General features: G+C 35.1%; 1 protein-coding gene across 1 annotated transcript in view; it reads right to left on the bottom strand.

Moving 5' to 3' along the window:
- LOC150080102 (monocarboxylate transporter 12-B-like) overlaps positions 1-22,289 on the bottom strand; it is a 58,297-nt gene that overhangs the window by 18,049 nt on the left and 17,959 nt on the right. Inside the window, exons 2-3 of the mRNA XM_090381370.1 lie at positions 3,321-3,623; positions 1,668-1,811 (exon numbers count right to left, since the gene is read on the bottom strand). Of these exons, the coding sequence (XP_090237496.1) occupies positions 1,668-1,811; positions 3,321-3,576 (400 nt within the window). The 5' untranslated portion in view covers positions 3,577-3,623. The remainder of the gene's footprint in view (positions 1-1,667; positions 1,812-3,320; positions 3,624-22,289) is intronic.

The following is a 22,289-nucleotide window of genomic DNA, read 5'->3' as shown; positions in this document are numbered from 1 at the left end:
TATCTGGTCGGTTCCTACCCGTGCAAATGTTGCAAGACATACAGTCCTTGGACGGCGACCTCTACAAATTCGCAGTCGATAAGAAATATAGGAAGAAAGTACCCGCCTTCCCAGGACTCATCCATCACTGCCATGGATTCATCACTCCAGTGTTCAAACCTTTCTGGAGTCATAATGCTTTTTTTTTTTCATCTTTGTTTATTATGTTGTATAATTTCTTTTATGTAAACCTCTGGCTTGTAGCCGTGAAGGGAGTTGTATACAGCAATGTGCCTTCTGTATATAATAAAGAGTTCTTCTTCTTCTTCTTCTTAATGTACAGCGCAATAAATAGTGTGTTACTCGAGAAACGAATCTCTCGGGGAGCGGAAAAAGGATTTTCTAAAACAGTGAATATCAATATGTTATTTTCATCAATGTGAAGAACTTGGTTGTAGTACCGACCCTGGAAAAGTTTTGAAACGGCATCTCAAACCGTGAAGCATAGTAATGATGGTTTGACTGATTTGGCCTGCTTTTCACGACGTGGTGTTGGATGGTTGGTTTTTGTGAACGGAACCTTGCAGAAGCAGCGGGACTATGTTATCCACGATGACACCGATCTTCCAATACTGGTGCCGTTTCATGGTGCAGGACATACGTTTTCCAACAGGAAAATGTCTCCTATCACAAAAGTTGGCGTGTGACTGCTTGGTTTGGGAGAGAATAATGCGATATTGATGAATTTTTTTGTCTTCTAAGAACCATAGAAACACTGTGGAAAGAACTGGAAAAATGTCGTTTAACATGAAGCTTCGTACATTTTAAACGACGTCATCTGATTTGTAAGCCAATATCGTATTTTTCTTAGTGTCCCAATACATAATGCACACTATTTCGTTATAATACTTGCTTCTGTGTGTACCCGACTGCTTTAGTCAAATTTAATATGCCACGAACGTATTACAAAGTGCAGGACTGACACATTCGTACCACATGAAGTAATCATCTGATAAGTGTTCAAAGTGAGGTTCTTAACTTTCAACATACTACATAAATTCCCTGATACTACATAAATTTCCTGGGTTCTCGGGTCGATTTTTATGATTAAAATCCCGCTATAAGGTTTCTTGGGCCAACTACGAAAGTCGAACTCAAAGTTTTCCAAATGGGTGATAAATACCAAAGCGATTACACCATGGAAGTTAATTATGGTTTGTTTTATATTTTAATATACTTAGTTTTTCTGTAGTAGGGAGTTAATAATAATAAAAAAAATTATTATCCATGTAAATGAAATGTTTTTCCAGAATTCTCATTTCTCGTCTTCTGTTACCAGACTTCGCTGAAAATAAGGTATACTCGCTAGCGTGCAGCTCTCAGCGATATTGATTAACTCGAGCTGTACGTGGAAATGTTCTGCAGTATCTTCAATACAGGATCATATGTCGTCTAAAACTAAATGTCAATACTCGTAATCGATTTTTCTAACCAAGAAGTATTCTTTATGTCATCTGGTATTTGTGATCTCCGCTAACCCAAATTTACAGTATAAATATTATATGTGGTGGCATGCAGCATCGGAAATTATATTACCCAGTTTATAAGTAGAGCATAGTGTTCTTTATGTCATATGGTACTGTATATGTATTCCAAGTCAATAGTTGCCATCTCGTTTATATACTAACCTCCAAGCACTCCGAATGTCAGGCACAAATAAACGACATCGGTGGCAAACATCGAGAGCACAAAACCTATTGATGCCAAAACACTTCCAAAAATAGTTACTGGACGGCATCCATAAGTATTTGCCAGAGCACTTACAACTGGACCTAAGGATAAAAAATAATCTATTATTTATTTTTTTTAATAATAAAGTAGCAAAAATTTCTTTTAAATAATAGTAAATAAATTCAAATTAATAGCTAAAAATATCGATCCCACTTTGTTTGTTGTTACATTTAGCAAAGTATTAAAATCACCAAATTATTTGTTTTCGCTTGAATAAAAACGAATTAAAAAATTAGAAAACGAAAGGTAAAGCAACAGAAAAAATGAAGTTGATATTATAACAGTCGTTATAATATGTTAATTAGGAATAAAAAAATTAAGTTAATAAATAAATAACTTTTTCTATAGAAATAAAATGCAACAACTTTTATTCTACAATAACTTAATGATTAACAGGTTATAGTAAGAGCTGTAAATATAAATAATACCACAAATACTATTTCGTTTTAAATTAGTCATGAAGCTTCACTTCATGTAATTCAAACTGAGTGTTTACTGCACTCTTATAAGCTTGCAAGGATAATTTATGAGGTGTTAATTGACGTGACCCGAATAGCATCAGTGTCTTACAAGACAGGCCTATTTACAGGGGCATCATCTGCAAGTTTGCTGGATCTACGTGACATAGCAGCTGGATATGTGTTTTTGTGGTCTTCAGCAGAGTGTTATCTGCTGAATGTAAAATCATTGGGCCAAGTCCTTGACCTATACACATCTTCAAGAGCCGCTTCATAGAGACTCTAGTTTCCAGAGGTAAATAGGGTTTTTTCCCCTGATAGCTAATATGACAGTATCATTATTTATGGTGTTGAAGTGAAAACTAAAGAAACAAGAAACTAAAGATGGGAGTGTTAAAAGGAAAGGGAGGGGGGGATTCGAGGAATGTCACATGTTGTTTGAATGTATGGGTCAAAATCCAAATAAAAGCCTATATTTCTATTTTTAGCTCTAGGAAAACGAAAGTTGTTTGAGAAGAAAAATTTCGAGGAGATAAAGCTGCGCGATTTCAGATAAAGATGCAAAGTTCGTTTTTTTTTTTTTTTTTTTTGCTGTTAAATAATAATACTAAATAAACACCGTCTTTTTAGGTCAACACTTAGAACGTTTAACATTTTGAAATAATTTGAAATTATTTCATATGTATCGATATTGAATTCGACAAAGTGGCTACTAGATTCTTTACACAGAAATTTGATTAGAGGCGATTTAATTCAACATTTTGACTTTTCCGGCGTGAAAACTGAAGCAAGTTGAGTATGAAAAATGCTGCGAAATTTATGATTCTTATTTAACAGCCGACTTGCAGAATATCCATTAATAAACAACAACACTCCATATACATGACATTAATTTACCTAATGAAAAAATATTAGAATGCACAGGACTAGCTGTCTTCATGCATAGTTGAGTTTAAAAATTTATTCAGAAAAGTGTTATTGGCTTTCCACGAATGCATGACACCTTGATTAACAGTTTTAAGCAAAAAATAAGGAATTACATTAACATAAAAAGCAATCAAATTCTATTAAATAATAGAACCATTCACCTACCTGCGATTAAGTAACATCCTGCTAGAAGCGAACCTACCCAAGCAGTTTTAGCCTTGCTTTCATTGAACGCCGTTGCTAGCTCCATAAGGAATATTCCAAAAGAAAATATGACACCGTCCACAATAACATTACACATAAAAGAGGCAAAGACGATCAACCACCCCCAACCACCATCTGGAGGAACAAGCAAAGAATTTTCAATATCTCGAGATTTGTTATTTTCCGTCAATTTTTTCTCCTGATTTGAAGACTCCATTCTGGCAGGTTTTAGACAGTAATTTCAGCTTCTTTCGATTTAAAATTCTAGTGAAAAAATATTAAAATATCACATGACTTCATACAATATATTTTAGTAAAAACTAGAATTTGTTGTATATAACTTTATTTATTATGGGCATTATATATTATTAGATAATGCACACTTTTTTATCAAAACCAATCTTACAATGATAATTACCATAAAAAATCGCGCATAATTACAGTAAGTTTAAATTTTCTTCCAATTCAGAACTAATACTGCAAACTAGATTTTCAATGAATGTATGCAAGCAATAGTTCGAAATTTTGGCTTGCAACAGCATCGAACAGGCCATATTTCTTCACACCTTTCTCTGTCGACCTCTTTGTAGTATCTGGAGCGCACCAACAACTCTAACCAATCATATATGTTGCAATACGCACTTCCTAGTATGTTAGTTGCTACTCATTCTAAAAACATTAACTAGAAACAGCGATTCGTGGGTATGAATATATCATGTGACTTCACTTTCGCTTGGTTCAGCGTAACTCTTTCAACCGACCTTCTGCATGACAAGGTTTAAAATAATTCTTATCACGAAGTGCGCAAGCTGGCACACACTACTTCGTACGATTGTGCGTGTATTCCCTTTACTGTTGCTTTGCAATTTACTACTCTTTGATGTAGCTAAGGTAAAAAATGTAACTCAATCCATGGCATAATGGGATTTTGGCCCAGTTATTGAAAGAGAAAAATATAATCACATGCACGCTCTGCCCAGGCTGTTAGCACACACACTGGTACGTTCTCTATTCTTCTACGTATAAAAAAAAGGTCTAAGTTCAAATCCCATCTCCACTGGAACAACTTTTACCAGCTTTTTTCATAAGTGGTCGAGGTTAGTCGGATGAGGAAAGGGGGTTGCATGACATTTTTTTCCTACTACAAACTTGCATTTTTCATCATTTGGAATAAGTGGATTGACCTCTCTCAGCACAATGGTTAAGTGTGGGATCAGGGTGTCGCATTGCTGGAGAATTAATTGGTTCAAAATTAAGAATTGCAGTACCAGGAACACTTATGGAGGTGATTGATCGATTGTTGCAGGTTTTACAGACTTAGACTATATTGCACCGTATATATTATGCATGTAAATTGCTTGTGTTCTGTGGTTAATTTGTCTGTTTGCTGGACGAAAAACCCGAGTTTCCAGGAGAAAACACCCATGCAACCCCACCTGAGACCAACTAACGTAGCCACTTTCTGAAAAAGGCCCATAAAAATTCCTCACGTTATTGACGGTATTCGAACCCGGGTGGAAACACCTGGTGTGAGGAGGACAGCGATTATACAATTTGTGCAACCCGCGAGGGCACGGGGGTAATTATGGTCTGGCAGTTAACTTCATTTTGAGTACAACGTCGATTTCTGGTGAAAACCATTTCTCTCTTTCAATTATTTGGTTGTTTAGCCTTCGAATAATCTGGAAATGTTTTAATAATCACAGTTTCTTTGAACATCATATCAGTAATTTATCGCTCAAGATAGTGTCATTCTTTGAAAATATATATTCGCACTTAAGAAGTGACCATGATGTATGGGTAGAAAACATCTACATGAATATTTCAAATATAAGTCTGTAACAAACAGCTATCGTTTCTTTTCTTTGTAAACAGACTAGAGAATCCAAGATGAATGAGAGCTTACGCAATCCGAACACAAACGTCACAAGAGAGTGTGCCAAGGCAACTCACTCGTGGCTGCTAATAAATCAGAGGCGATACACCGAATCTGTTGCCAGAGTTGTAAAAGGAAGTAGTGAAAGTTTGTTTGCGCTAGAAAACATCGGTCAAGAAGTATAGTGAATTACTGCAACTTCCCATAGGACATCATTTATTTTCTTGACTGGAGAAGAGGAGGATGTATATGCTTTAAATATAGTTTATCTCAGTGCATTTTTTCTAATTAGTGTTCATTTAGATAATTCTCCATATATAACTCTTCGAATCTTAACTACGTAATTTTAATAATTCTAATCATATCTGAGCATTTATGGCTATCGTTACTTTTTGAAAGTATCATACGAATAATCATATCATTAAAAACAAATTTAAAAAATTAAGACCCTCTGTTTATTTTAAAGTAACAATGTTTAAACATCCTTAATAAATAAAAATTGTTGTATTGAAAACGTTTGTAAAAACAAGAACTTTTTATATTGGATTCCTGAGCTCGCTTAGAACATAAGATGGGAGAAATCGGTCCCATATTCATATTTCGCGTGTGAAAGGAATACGTTTATTCCCGCATATTTACTATAAATTTAAAGTAAAATGAAACACTTCTCAGAAAAATTCTTCGTTTATTAGTAGTACCAATTCTTAACAATTCTGTATAATTATGACAATAATAAATCCCAGCTTTGGGATTTATTTTCTAGTCTAAGGGAAAAAAACCCCTCAGATATTTTAATCACTGGGAAGTGCTGGGGAATAAAATTTTGAATTAGATATGATTAGTTACTAATAAGAATAATGTGTACTATTACAAAAAAAACTTTTTATGTTTTTACTTACCAAATTTATTAGAATATCCGACTTTTTTCTTCTCTTCTCTTCTCTTATACTTTAAAGAAAATCTCAAGATGCGTTCAAAATGTTTGCAAGATAGTCGATTTAATTGGATCTCTTTTGTAATTTTTACTCAGCACCAATAAAAGAAGAAATTTGCTTAATATTTATGGAGTAAGAAGTGTTTAACTCGAATTTACATTCCTTCATTCTGTTTAAGAAACTCCATTTTCCATTCAAAGAATGAAATTTTCAAGTAATATTTCGGTTTGGTCTTGCTTCAAAATTATAAAAATAGATGCTAATAATCAAAGTGACAACTACAGTCTTAAGTACTGCGTGGGAATATATATAACTATTCCGAATACAAAGTTTTTATAGTTAACGTAGCGTTAATATCGTGGTTATTTCATAATTATTGGTAGCTCAATTTAAAGGGAGCTATTTTAACATCATCTAATTGAACTTGTGCGTTTTCTCAAAACCCTTTCAATGTCACCGGATTCCCCTATCGCAAGCATTTCGCTAACCTTTGAATTCATCCGGAAAGCTTTAATTTCCTATGTTTGATCTTAATTTCAGATCCTATGACACACAGAGAGAGAGGTCCAAAATGGTCCATCCCTTTACATAACAAAAGGAATGAGATAGACCTTATCTTTCCCTTATCGAAGGTCATCGCTGTGTAGAAATGTTCCACCTCTCCTGTTTGGCTTTGTCGCTACCATAGCTTCAAACACGCGAGCACATGAAAATCAGTGGCGTGAGGCTGCAAATAACACTGCATCCAGTTCAAGGTCAACATTATGACGTCACCGCCGAATGAACAGGAGAAGAAAACGGTGATTGTAAAATTCGTAATAATCGTTGCTGAGCAACACCAAAGCTCCATGCAAACACTGCATGCGAAGACAGTGGGGGAAACGTTAATAATGATTTATCTAAACAGCTGGGAAATACGTCTCAGTAGACTTGTTGTTGCATTCCTACTAAAAGCTTTCCAGTTGTTGTTGCTTTTCTGGTTAGAAAATTTTTCGAATTTCCTTGCTGGAAATTTTCTTGAGGTTACATTCCAAAAAAAAAAAAGATATGTTTTCTAAGTACTGTATTCATTTTTGTCATTGACAATCGTAATATGTAGTAAACATTAGTATTAATTTCCATTTTATGCCATTTTACTACCATGTTATCGGTTATTTTTATCTGCATTTCCATATGGTTGTTGTGCTTTTATCTCAACTACTTAGGCCAGCTCTCTACGTGTTGTTTATAATTCATATTTCGTAAATTGAAGATAAGACGTAATGACGTTATCCCTTTCCCTTTCGCAATTCCTACATCTTTGTATTCATTTCGGAATATACAGAAGCAAAAATACAATTAGGGATATACATTGAAATACAAGGGCTATCCCTAAATAGTTGAGAGTAAATTCATTGCATTGAAACTAGGTTGTGTTCGGTCATCCTAGTAACATTCTTTTTCAAAATTCATTCCACTGATGTGATGCACAATCTCTGAAACTTTGATTACATACACGAGTGAAATTAGACTCTCTTTAATACGTAGAAAAAGCTGCAAATCACGTGAACGTGTAAGCTGTAATGGACTGAAATGGGACCGAAGAAAGGATAGTGTGCTATGCTAATTCGATTTGATTTGTTTGGTTTTTCTGGATGGAGAAGATACCATTGACTGCTCCAAAGAGGTTTCTTACATTGTTTCGAAATCATGGTAGAAACTGGGTACCATCTGCTATGACTACTCTTCTCATCTGGATTTTATTAGTAACAGTATGCATATCGGCAGTAAAAAAAATTCAAATCTAGGATAAAGAGGTGATTATTCCATTGCATTTAAGTGACATCATGAGTTCTGCATTCAGGTTTGGAACCTCATTTGAGGAAGATCGTAGAGCTGTTGAAAGGGTCGCAGAGAAGAATCATACTGTTAGTTGAAGAATATAATATATTAGTAGATATTAGTAGAAGAGTCATAATATGGGGGTCATAAAACTGTATTCTTGATACGAAATTGCGGCGTCTTAAATTGGGTTTTTTAAATTGCAGCGTCTGGAACCTTCGCGGAGACCAAAATTTTTCGGGTTTTAAAAAAGTTCTGTAAACCAAATTTTAATGGCATTTTTACTCTTTCTTAGACGACACACCAATGGGACTGTAAATTTAAATTGAAGTTGCAGAATAGATGTACGAAAATTTGCTTTCAGCCAGAGAGTAACTGAATGTTGGAATAAACTCCCACATAGTGTTGTGGAAGTATAATGTTTGAATGAATTTAAAGGATTGGAAAAATCATTAGAGAGGAGAGACAAATGAAGTGGGTAAAGCTTTTTTTGGTTAATGCTGTATAGGCTTGCTTCCTTACAACGCTTCTATCTGCATCGGGAAAAAAACTAATCTATCTCTTTTGCTTTAGGGATGAATTTTCTTCTAAGTAGTTGCTAATACTAGAAAAATCATAATTCCGTCCTATCTCTAGATGTGGAATAATGTTCTCACATGTAAAGATTGCGTGTCCAGAAACTTCTTTAAAACTCCTCGATTCTACTTAGAAGAAGTCAGGTTAATTAATCATTCCATTCTAATACACCCACTCCCTTGCCCATCATACAAATGTTCAGTTTCTGCTTCATGAATTTATCATGAATATTTCCGTGGGTACTCTTTCTTAATTGGCATATGTACTGTCTGACCACCATGAAATGAACCCTGTCAATCATCCTGCCTCCAGGGAAACGGAGGAGTTCATTTTTGTTTGGGTGTTGTTAGCTTTCGCAATGCAGGATTGCTGTAAACGCATACTGGTGGAGGAAGCAGAACTTTGCAGAAGTAGTACTAGCTGCTTGCATTTACAAACGTACACCTATCCACATTGAAATTCCGTTTCCATGGCTGTAGAATGATTGACAGGGCTCTTCTCATGGTGGTCGGACAATAGTTCTATGTTTTTTTTTTCCAAACCGATCTATTGTTTGTTGTTGTTTAAGAGCATCATCTACTAAGGCCATATTGTTCCGTATATACTGTCTGTAAATTGCATGTGTTCTGTGGTAGATTTTTTGTTTGCTGGACGAAAAACCAGAGTATCCGGGACTATGCTACCATCGCCTGAGACAGACTAACTCAGCCACGTTGTGAAAAAAGCCCATAAAAATTCCTTACGTCATCGACGGAACTCGAACGCGGGTCTTTTCCACCCTGTTGGGGGAGGCAGCGATTCTACCAACTGTGCTACCCACGCGTGCCCAAACCGGTCTGAACATGTGCATTAGCTAACATACTCCAATTCACATTTCAACTCCAAAATCGCTGAAGTAACATTTACAGAAATATTTACATTATATATTTACATTTATTGAAATACAGAAATTCAATTCCAGCATCAACAAGTATCTTCAATCTATACTCGGTACTGGCGTATGGGTTCCCTGTAATCTTTCATGATTAATTTTGGGGATAATATATTATATATATATATATATATATATATGTAATATATTATCCCCAAAATTATCGACTATGTACTGCAGTATTCCTTCATACATTGCTCCCCATTAATATAAAATCATCCAATATTTCGGAAGTAGTTCTCGTACAACAAAAAAAATATTTAAATTATAATGTTGAGAAGTTAAATCAAAAGCTTTTCTTCTTTAATTCGTGTTACTCATATATATGAATGGAAAAAATATTAATATCTTCATCTTGCCAAAGATTTGGAATTTCCCAAGGGGTAACTAATAATTGTACTACCTGTAACAAATTTTTGTTTTATTTTTCTTTACATCAACTACTTGGAGCTCGTCAGACAATTTATCACCACTCAGACTGACATGTAACACGATTAAGTTCTCTGAAAGGCTAAATGTAATTACTGTCGGCAAGAGAAAAATAAAGCAGTAATTTCTATTTATCATAAGTATATTTTCCTTCTCGCTTATCTCATAAGGAAAAAGAAAAACTCTGCATGACTCCATTTCTTCAAAAAAAATCTTACATTGGTGAAAGGGGGGGTTAAATAGGTGATGAGGATTTCGTCAGTCCACTTCCTCTAGGCAACACAGGCTACTTGCGCCTTTAGGCAAGACTGGTTCATAAAACTATTTGTCTTCATATTACAAATTTGTCATGAAGAGACGTATAAAGACAGATTATTAAGTAACCAGAATTAACTTATATTATTCAAATTTATTGCCTCATTGTAATAAAGGTAGCATAATACACAATGATGTGCAACCAGTTATAATTTTTCAACATAGAGGAAAGATTTGGAATATGCGGGCTATAGAGCTTGGTAACTAGGCGCCCTTAGAAGGGACCTGATTGAGGTCTACGAGGCTCTAAGAGGAGGAATACTAAATTGAATGAAGCTGAAATTTTCACAGTTATAAATGACACTAGAACTACGGGAATGAATTCAAATTAGGACGGATGCAGAGCTGCTGCAACGAGTACAGAGAAGGGCAACGAGATTGGTGAGGGGGACAAAGGGTTGCTCTTACCTAGAAAGGCTTAAGTTCTGCAAATCGCAGCGTCTCGAGACTAGGCACCTGCGAGGTGATCTGATTGAGGTGTGTAAGGCTTTGAATGGTTTGAGCAAGCTCAATGCTGATGGGATTCTTCCTCTTGCTCAGAGTTTGCACCTGAGGGAGCATAAATTCAAATTGAGGAAAGACGGTTGTAGAATAGATGTGCTGAAATTTGTCTTTAGCCAGCGGGTAGTTGATTGCTGGAACAAACTTCCATCTGTCGTTGTGAAAGTTGATAGCTTAAATAAATTCAAGAAAGAACTGGACAAACTTTTGGAGCGAATGGATGGGTGAAATGGGAAGTTGTTTTTTTTTTTTTTTTTTGAGTTGATGCTGTATAAGCTTGCTTTCTTGCATCATATGCCTCTAATGCAAGTTACGGGGAAAGGTTGGTTTGTAGCAAATTTTCTTATAGACAGCGAGTTGTAAATTACGAGAATAAATTACCTCCGTAAATAGCTGAGGATAATACAGCACGGGAAGAGTTCAGTGGGATCAGAATCTATATGAGCAGTGAACGCCTAATAAGGATTTTTTCCCTAGTGCAGTAAAAGTCATACGGTACAAGGAATTCCTTGTATCATATGGCAAATGCTCATACTAACAATAAACTTGTGTTTTGGAGATATGAAGTAAAGTTGGTTTTGTATTACAAATTGCAATGCATTTTAATTGCATAATCCTGTATTATTCGGTTAACGTAGAAATTGCAACTTTTGCAACTTTTCTGAAATGGTTCAGTGAACAATTGTTGTTAGGGGTATTTCCTCTTCATACCGGGTCAATGACACGAGGAATTTTATGGGCTTTTTTCACAACGTGGGTGAGTAAGTCAGTCTCAGGCGAGGTTTGCACGTTTTTTTCTTAATCCAGGAAACTCGGGTTTTTTTTGTCAAGCAAGTAGGAAGGTCGATCACTGAATACACACAACTTACAGACACAATATACTGACGCCTCGTAGCCTTAGTTGCTTTGGCGATTAAAACTCACCTCTCCGATTACTTAGTCATATTTCTGTCTCGTTCCATTTTACGTTTCCGTATATCTTTATAATTCCATATATCCTTTTAAAATACAAGAAGAAATGTTTTTTCTTCAAGGATCAGATTTCGCTTTCCTTCTACTCAAAACGCATTACACTTGGCGCCATGCTGTCTTTCTCTCTTCGATCAGCTAAGGTTATTCTCTGACAATTTCGCCTACGGCATTCTGAGGTTAAACAGTTTCTTAAATCGACTAGAACAGGTTTCTTTTATACAAGCTGTCATTAAGTCATGACTCATCTACGTCCTATCCGGCAGCCTTACAGAATAATTCCTTCTAGCTTTTTTTCTTCGAGATATTATTCTCTCAAACACCTGTCTGTCCGCAAATCATTATTTAATGACAATAATATTAATGGGTGAATATCTAGCGTGCCTCGTATAACTACCTTAATATTTTAAACACGTACACAAATTATTAATGATATCTTTTACTGATTTAACTACCAAAACTATTCTGTTACTAGACATTTTCAATTTCCTGTACTCAGTACGGGAGTCTCTCCAACTTATGATAAATCTGTTAGGAAAATAGTAATTTCGAATCTTACCTAGTTGCTTAATATTTTTTAGCATTTTAGAGAATATTTCATGCCACTAAACTTAACCAATTACGTTTCATACTAGGAATATACTGATTTATTGATATAAATCTATAATTGATTAATCAACAAATGTAGCGTTATTTCTAATTATTATTTTGACTTCTAAATGGACTTTGTGGGGGGACCCTTTAAACAAAACGTTCATAGTACTGTATTAGAATTTCTTCTCATTGCAGTTCTATTTCTAATTAATTTTAGATCCACAATAGTTTTTGGTTATAAATCGAAAATTTTCTTGTTCATTTGTGACTGGCGTTATCACACCTGCTAGACTGTATTTAAAGCAAAATATGAACTTATTAATAAATATCATAACAGCAAACCCATTGGAATTTCTCATTTCTTTGGTGCAAAATTAAAAAAATAATAATAAGTAGAAATGGGAGAACGGTGTTTGCATCTCTGATTGTGGGTTTGGTTGACTCCCATTAAGACTTTTTTTTTGTTAAATAAAGCAGAATTGTAGTAATCATCCCTAAACTTTAAAAATGTAACCACTTTCAAATTTTTTAACCGAGACGAACTTAATGCGTTCGATATATCTATATAAAACTAAAATTAATTGGTTAGGGATATTGCACAAAAACAGTAAATTACAAAAATAAAAGTCAAATTTTTGATAGCTATAAACAATTTTAAAGTAACGGAAATCGCAGGTAGGATCTGCACTATATTTCCAAAAGTAATCGGACAGCTGCATATTTAAAAGAACCTTTAATTGATACATTAAAAGGTTCTTTGAAACCGCATCCTTGCCGGTAGATTCCGAACCAATTTTTGATAAAAGGAAGGCAGTATTTTAATCAGTTTCCTCTTTCAAACCTGCGATCAATTCAGCAACTGATTACGGTTTTGTTTGCCTATCTGGAAACCGAAATAATGATTCCAAAGATATTCATTGGGATTAAGGTTGGAGCTCTCGGCAGGCCATGTAATTTCTACATGCACATATCTGTAACCATGTTACTATAGGATACGCAGTGTCACATGGCATAATGTCATGCTGAACCAGGAAGGGATCTTCACCACAATGTTTTACAGTGTAGGAAGAATGGAACTGTCTAGACTGTTGGTGCATGGCACGCACTGTTTCAGGAACAAGAATATTTAAGCCCAAACCAAGATAACTAACCCCAGGAAGGTAATGGCAGCGCCTGCGCCCAAACTTCACAGTTAGAATCATATATTCTGGTAAATAACGTTCTTCGATCATCATATTGGAAAATCCTCTAATGATTTATCACTCCATAACACAGATCTCTAAAGGATTATAATGCATTAATACTTATTAAATATATATCGAAAGAGTAATTAAAAATTATCTTCCCGATTTGAAACTTTAATTGTCAAAAAACCAACAAATACTCCCAAAAGCAATTGACATTTAGATAAACATCCTCAAGAATTTTCTAAGCTGTAAAATTCGATATTGCTTCATTTGTCTCTCTTAAGACGTCAAGATGCCATTCAATTTCCCCTTATAGATTTCGAAATTCTGTAACAAATCATGGGAAACATTTGAAATAGCTTCATTTTTCCATTCCTTTTGTATTTTTCAATACAAAAGCTTTAATTTTAATAGTATTCCCAACATATCTTTAAATAAGACGTTTTCTCCATGGATGTTATTCACTCAGACGTTGGGAATAAGAAATAATGGAGAACATCCATTATTTCTTATTCATAACTTCAATATAGGTCACATTGTCTGCTTTCTCGTATTCCGAAATGATATCTGTTAGCCGATCCAGAAGGATGGAATACTGACTCATTACTAAAACAAATTATAGGCGGGTAGGTGTCGTCATATTATCTAATAGCAAAACTGATAACATTGCACTTGGTCTTCTGCTGCGGCATATTGCATCAGTTGCAGTTTGTAACTTTTCTCCAGGACTGACGTGGTATGTAGATTTTTTTAGGTCTCTGAGCAAAAGAATGACGAAGACGCTCAGTTGTTGCTGCACTGGTAGCATGCCGTCCTTTTCACCTTGAGGATTCAACCCATCACTACTACGTACTAATAGATTTGGTGCAGCTTCGTACATTTTATGAAATTCTGTTGAGCACTGACTACCACCTTCGTTATATAAAAAGCAAGCACTCTACATGAAACCCTTTCGCTGGTTTATACACTGTCTTGAAGACTGAGAACTCAGTACACCCAATTGGAAAGAAACCGGACGAACTTCATTACCTTGGGAAATATAAAATACTTTGAGCTTATCCATTATCACTTGAATTTCAGTGTATTTTTATTGGTTTTGTCACAATAAAGTTTTTAACTACCAAAGGTTGTTTACTATTGTAGGGTTTACGTTATAGCCATCAGTGTTGCTATTAAATTTACTGCTCAATCTGTCTGATCCATCCATGTATTTAAAGTTTCTGGCTGCTTCTTGTTCGCGTTGGCTGTTTCCACGACAACCAGTAATGTCTATTAAAGACGCTATGGACACAAACAGCGTGCTCATATGGCGTTCTGCTTTGCTAAAATTGTATCTAAAAAAAGGATAAACACAGAAGAGACATAGGAGTAAAACTCCGCAATGTAGGAGACTTTGTTCCCACAGTGGGGGTCCAGTTAAAATTTAGTAACTTTAAGACAGATTTGGAATTGTAACTATCTACTCAGCTCCACCATGTATTGAGCACGAAGAAAGTTAAAAGGTACTACGGCAAGATGGCGAGAATATCTATAAGCGATCTTTTCTGGCAAGGAGGGATTTAATTATTATTTATTATTATTAAATTTAAACAATACCCACAGATAAACCACGCAGCTCCGTCAGAGTTTGAATAGTTTTTGACATCGTTCTTCAAATTTGATCTAAACCTCAGATGGTGGATCATTCATCTCCACGCACTCTAGATAAAAGTTTTGAACAGTTTCCTTCTCAAATTTTTATGGTATTTTCAACCATTTTTCTTTCTTGAACTTAGGCCTATATTTTCTAACTTCTCTTTCTTTTTCTTTTCTCTTTCCAGTCTCTCTTTTCCCCTTCTGAAATATTCACTGATAAACAAATTTCATTTATGATTAGTGGGCATAGATTATCGAAAATCATGCATTATAAGGCATAATGAGTTTTTATTAATATATTTTTTATTAAAATTCGAAAAGGGCAAATGGTTGGGGCTAGGAGATGAGTTTGTCAACAACCTGTCTCCTCCATATTGTCTCCATAATCATTTTGTAAAGACAAAAGTATACAAAAAAGTAGAAAGAAAATTAAAGTAACATTTTTACAGAGGATACAGTGTATCCTCTAATTTTTTAAGTACTAAACTAACAGTCATATTATATGAAGATCAGAATTTGAGATCCGAGCAAAATTTTTTTTCCATTGATCAGTCAGGGCCGGCATTACTGGATGAACAGATGATTGCCCTTAGTCGCTCATGGGTCAGTAATAGTATAGAGTTATTTGGAATTTTTATGTGGGTAACTGATTTTTGAATTTTTATGTGGGTAGCTAAGGTATGAAGCATTGATATATCATGTCTCAAAACGTTTTCTATGATATGGTCGATTTGTCTGTTTGTTGCTCGAGAAAATTGTTGCTCGAGAAAGCCCTTGCTCGAGAAATTCAGCCACTGTGTAAAAAAAAAAAAAAAAAAAAAAAAAGAGCCCAGAAAGTTCCTCTTTTGGGCCTTGGGAAGTATTTTTCCACTTGGGAATTGATTCCTTAGACATTTTTTATGGTACCAAAGAGAAAGAAGCAAAACAACATTATCCACTGCGCTGTTCGCAAGGGCCCTATAATATAGTGCAGTATACTGTTATTATTGGTTGAAATCGGACAAACAGAAACTGTGTGCAACTGTGCGAGTGCTCATTAGTCCCAAAGGGTTAGATTGCTTGGGATTAGCTCTACGGCAATCAGTTTTTCTCGCATGATAGATAAACATGACTCTGATCATGCTACTAGCTATGGTATTGTAATAATTTAATATGTACAATCAGTTATGTTCCGAGTTCTTTAAAATATTTACATATTTAAATATCCTTTTGCTATGAGGCTATGTTAATTTTTTTACAAGATGGTAGCGGAAATTGTTAAATAAGACAATTTTGTAAGCAATAAATTTCATGGATATTTTATTATTATTGTAAAAATAACATATAATACTTTTTCATGATTTGCTAACTCAGAAGGACAAATAATCTCAAATCAATGACCTCAGTCTCAAATCCGCCCTACCATGAAATACTGTTCCCACATCTAGGGCGGTGCACTGAAAAGCTAGCAGGCTTCTAGCCTCCATTCAAAAGAGGGAAGCCAGGTAAATTAATGACCATCTCTTAAAAAGTTTCTCCACTCTTTGTCTCATAGACGTTCTGTTTCTGCTGCATGACTTTATAATTCCCTTCTCTCTTCCAAACCAGCCCGAACACGCAACCAGTCAGTATCCAATTACTGTTCAACTTCAAATTCAGAGAATCAACTTTTCTTCTTCCTCATTTATTCCTTCAATTTCCGTTTTCTGGAATAATCTACCTTCACATGTATTTCCTGAAAATTATAGTCTATAGAAATTTAAGTCTAATATCAACGCGTATCTTCTGTCTTCTCAATCTTCAACCCATGCAAGGTACTAAGTACTATAATCTAAAACCTTACATGTTTGTGGGTTTTCATCAAAAAAAAAAAGAAAGAATCCTAATCAACATTATTCTATGATTCATTAAATTCGCATTACCATTTTACAGAAGTGTTGTGTATACGAGAAGCACTCATACAGCTAGCAGTACTGACTAGTAAATCCAATCGAAATGCAGCTAAGTAATATACAATAATGTGCAATTATACATTATTGTTCATGTGCAATAATGTACAATTTTCTACCACTAGGAGCTCCTCATAACATTTCATAAAATAAGTTTAAGAAACCACAAACTTTGTCGAGTTACAGTATTAATTTTTTTTGGTTGATGTATCATTTGCCACTACTAATACGAATAAGTAATTTGAGTGTAATTAGACTCTCCTCTCAAATGAAACTGTATTTGTATATTGAGATAGAGGATGTCCTTATTTTCCTTATGCTTACCATCAAACCTGTTTTGCATGGTAGCATATAATTGGCACTTCAGAAACTCTGAATTCTGCTTAGAATGTTACCGTGTTGATTAATTAAAAGAAGTTATTATCAGCCGATTAACAAAAATAAAAGTGACTTTCTGGAGAAGAATTATTAAATATGTCACTAACTAATTAACTTGTATATTTACAGACCTAATTAATGCAGTAGAGCAACTAATCAAATGAATCGATGTAATTTTTCCAAGTCAAGAACTCCTGGCTGGAGTAATGAAAGTAGGTTACATTCCGATATGCAACATAGTGTCTAGAGCAACCAGGACGGTATATAAAGAAGTGTTACATATGGATTAGTACATTGCAGTAGGCAGTGATGAGACTAATATATATGAGATCTGCGATAGAATTCTACATAAAAGATTACTTGGATTACTAAGTGTAATAGCCACTGTGTCGTCTAGTACACTGCTCGACAAAATTAACAGAACACATAGAAAACTTGGTGTAATTCGTGCACCTTGCGATGAAGAGGGACAAAATTGGTACAGTCTATTCTCTGATTAGTGCCGTTTTAGCCTAAAAACATTCTACCGGTTATTTCATCTGGAGAAAACGAGGAATGCATTACCATCCCTCGAATAATGATCAACGGCCGCAATCCTCTTCATGTTTTTGGTAGGGGTACAGAGAACAGATCCTAGAATCCTATGTGCGACTTTTTAAGGTTGCAGTTGGTCCAGATTTTCTTTCCATGCAAGAAAACAAAACGCCACTGCACATACACCGATGAGCCAAAACATTGTGACCACCTACCTAATATGATGTTAGTCCTCCACGTGCAGCCAAAACAGCTCCTACTCGGCGAGGCATGGACGCTACAAGATTTCTAAATGTGTCTTGTTGTATCTGGTACCAACACGTAACCAGCAGATCCTTTAACTCCTGTAAGGTCCGTGGTTGAGACGCCGCAGATCGGAGTTGCTTTTCCAACACAAACCACAGATGCTCGATGGGATTGATGTCTGGAGAATTTGGAAGCCAGGGCAATACCTGGAAGTCTTCCTCGTGTTCCGCGAACCAATCTCGAACAATCCGGGCGGTGTGGCATGGCGCATTATTCTGCTGAAAGACGGCACCGCCAAAGGGGAAGGCCATTGCCATGAAAGGATGTACCTGGTCAGCTCATCGGTGTAGAGCTGAAGTGGTGGAGGAATATCTTGAAACTGAAGATATCCAACGACTGCCATGGCCAGCACGATTATCAGACTTAAATCTGATCGAAAATGTGTGGGAAGCCCTTAGGCGTCGCATTGCATGCCGACAGCCAACTAATCGGTCGCTTGGTGAGCTAAGATCTGCGCTGGTAGAAGAATGGGATTTGTTGGCACAGAATCTAATAGACATCCTTATATCGAGCATGGTTCACCGCTGTCAGGCCTGTTTAGCCGTTGGAGGGGATAATACGCCATACTGTTGTACAGCGTATTATATATTTTGGTAATTCTTATATTTCATCGTTATTCTATAGTCATATTGTCAAATTTTGTCCCGCTTCATTGCAAGTTTTACGAGTTACACCACGTTTTCTAAGTGTTCTGTTAATTTTGTCAAGCAGTGTAGCTGACCTGAGTACTGTACTTATTGTGTATAGTCAATGTAGTAGTAGCACGGCGCTTTTTGAAATTCGGATTTTCAGAAATATAACGGCCAGATTTAAAAATACCTGGATAATGCTTATTTGTGGAAACTGTTTCTGATATTGGCTGTTTATACTTAAAATGTAATTCTTCGTCTTTCTACCACCAGATCTGCAATGCTAATTTAAATATTTTATGTATTTAATGTATTTAATATGACAAGGAAAGTATTATTAATAGATTACAGTAGTTATTAAAAAAGACACACTCTCCCTCTCTCTCTCTCTCTATCACTTGAATATTTAGTTTATTGGTAATGATAAATTGATAGAGTATGATCGAAATAGTCTTGAATAAAATAAATTTGGCTACGTTTCAGAGTTTTATACTGAGATCCATCTTCGGGACTGGATTTTATGGTTATAGATCATTAAATTGTGGAAGAGAAGTTAAAATGACTTTTAATAGTTTTCCCACGTAACGCCCTTCTCAAGTTTTATTAAAGATAAACAGCTTTTCAAAACTTCAGTTGCCGCTCACTCCCATATCTTTGCGTAAACCCTTGCTCAGTTGATAGCGAAATGACAGGTTTGCAAACATTAACAAAACATTAAAAAAATAATGTTAAATTAAATTAAAAATTCGTTAAGGAAATCTAAGAGGAAATTGCCAATTAAATTTCTGTTTTACAAATGTTTAGATATTTTTGAAAATGAGAAGATATCCAGTTTCCAGAAAGAAATAATAAACCATAAACCAAATTACGCAATACTCATGAGAGTTTAAAATAAGAAATTCCTATATGTAAGAATAATTTTTAACAATTGATAAGTTTCGCAATGACAAACGTGGTATGTAGAATTGCTTTGAAGAAATATAAAAGATTAAAAAAAGAAAGAATAATACTTTAAAGAGTAAAAAATGGTAATGTATCAAACCATGGATCATGTTATTTACTACTTGACCTTGATGTTATCCATAAAACTAATGTTACCCAAGAAGATAATACATTGAAGAAAGTTTGCTGTCAATGTTCTTTCATCATCTTCATACATAAGTGGAAACGTTCATAGAATTACGGCAGGCCTTGGCCTCTGATTCAGGAGCAAGGTTGATTTAAAATATAATCTCGTAAAAACAAAGTGAAAAAACACACAACTTGAGGGTTATTATAGTTTTTAGTAGTGATATTTAGTTCTAAATATAATTGCACGTATATCAAGTAGGTATTGTATTTCATTAATAATATTTATAAAAACGAATACCAAAATTTGCTTAAAATATAAGATTTTCTGCTCAACCTAACTAACAAAGTAACCACCAGAAATGAACCCCAAAATGATTAAATTTTTTAACAAATCTCTTTATTGTCTGATTAACAAAGGAGGTTACTGGTTTTTGTTGAAAGCTAAACTATTTAACTGCGTTACCACAAGGGAAAATATGTGATTTCATCTTATCCTCGTTTTTATATTTGAATCCGGTAACAGGAAATAAACACACCACTGTTACACCAACTTCCTCGATCTTGCCAACTATTTCACTTGATAGGAAATTTCAGAATGCAGAACTATTCTGTAATTAAATAATGAACCCGTTATATCTTACAATCAGAGGTGTATTACTAAAAACATAGTACCGGAACTCTCGTTCTCCAGAAGACTGTATGATAACGCCACATCGATTGTACAGTAACTGGATCAGACTCACGGTTCATAGAACAACCAGTTCTAGCGTTCAGCTCATGGCGAATCAAAATGCAGTGTTCGCACGCATCACAGTATATCTCATTCGTTGGATCTCTTTATCTAGCACATTGTACTTTAGTAAGAAACGTTCAAGTTTCATTGCGAAATTTATATTTTTGTTTTTAAATATATTTTTAAAGAAATCTATTAATTTTAAAGATTTCTATTAATATATATTTTTAGTAGCAATGGGTAAAATAGATATTTCTCCTTCCCCTTTGATTATGCCATTGTTTCATAATATTAGGTGTATAAATGTAATGATTTTCTATTATGACATTTAGAAAAAAAAGTACCTTACAATGTACCTATCGGTTAAAAGCCAATTATTAGTACTAAACTGCCAATTATACTTTCAGTTGACCAGTTTGGGTGGCCAGTTCAGTTACACAGACTACAAAGAGTTGACCAATTTATAGGTGTTGGGTGTGACCAGCTACCGTCCATCTGGCCAGTAGTTCTAAATTAAAGACGGCTTACCCTAGAACTTTCATTATAAAATTCCATTCGGATATAAGCAATTAACCAACTAACTACACTACATTGCCAAAAGTAACTGGACATTCGAATGTTCAAAAGCACCTTCTGTTGATACAATATACAACAGCTTGTCAGTGTACCTTTGGTCTTATTTAACCATGTAAACTTGTCGATAGACTCAGAATCAATTTTTCCTAACAGGGAAGTGGTATATCGTATAATATACCACTTCCCAGACTGCCAACCTCTACCACCCATGAAGGTAACTTATTCCAGTAATTTATAATTCGCTGGCTAAAATAAAACTTCCTGCAGTCCAGTCTAAACAACTCCCACCGTAACTTGTAATTATGGCCCCTAGTTCTAGAATCATTTATAACCGTGAAACTTTCGTCCTTATTCATTTTGCTTATGCCTCTCAGAGCCTTAAACACTCTACATCAAGTCTCCTCTAAGGTGCCTAGTTTCCAAACTCTGCAACCCACATATTCGAAGTCTTTCCTCATATGGACGCCGTTTTGCCGATCTCACCAGGCAAGTTACCCGTCTTTTGACTCTTTCTAGAAGAACAATGTCTTTCTTTAGGTGCAGTCTCCATACTTGAACACAGTATTCCAAGTGTGGTCTAACAATAGCCTTATGTAATGGGATTATGACATCCTTGTCTCTACTAGCGATTGTTCGATAAATCATTGATAGGACACCATGGGCCCTCCTTGAAACCAGTCTACAATGCTCGGAGAACGTCATATCTGACCGTATCCTAATACCCAAGTCCCTTTCCTCCACTACCGGCTTTAGTTCAACTCTGCCAATGTATAAGTTATTTTGGGGTTACTGTTCCCCAGGTGCAATACCATACACTTTACTGGATTAAAGCATAGGTGCCATTTTTCTGACCATCTCTGAAGTCTATCTAGGTCATTCTGAAGAAGCTCTGCTTTGCGGCAATCATTAACTACTCTATCAATCTTTACATAATCTAAAAATTTAGACATCGCGCCTTCTATCCCTTCATCGATGTTATTTATGAAAATCAAAAACAACAATGGTC

Source organism: Mastigoproctus giganteus, chromosome 9, assembly GCF_048544385.1.
Source record: "Mastigoproctus giganteus isolate SK-2022 chromosome 9, ASM4854438v1, whole genome shotgun sequence".
NCBI classification, from domain to species: domain Eukaryota; kingdom Metazoa; phylum Arthropoda; class Arachnida; order Uropygi; family Thelyphonidae; genus Mastigoproctus; species Mastigoproctus giganteus.
The sequence above is the reverse complement of the archived record's forward strand: the minus strand, read 5'-3'. Positions and strand labels throughout refer to the sequence as shown.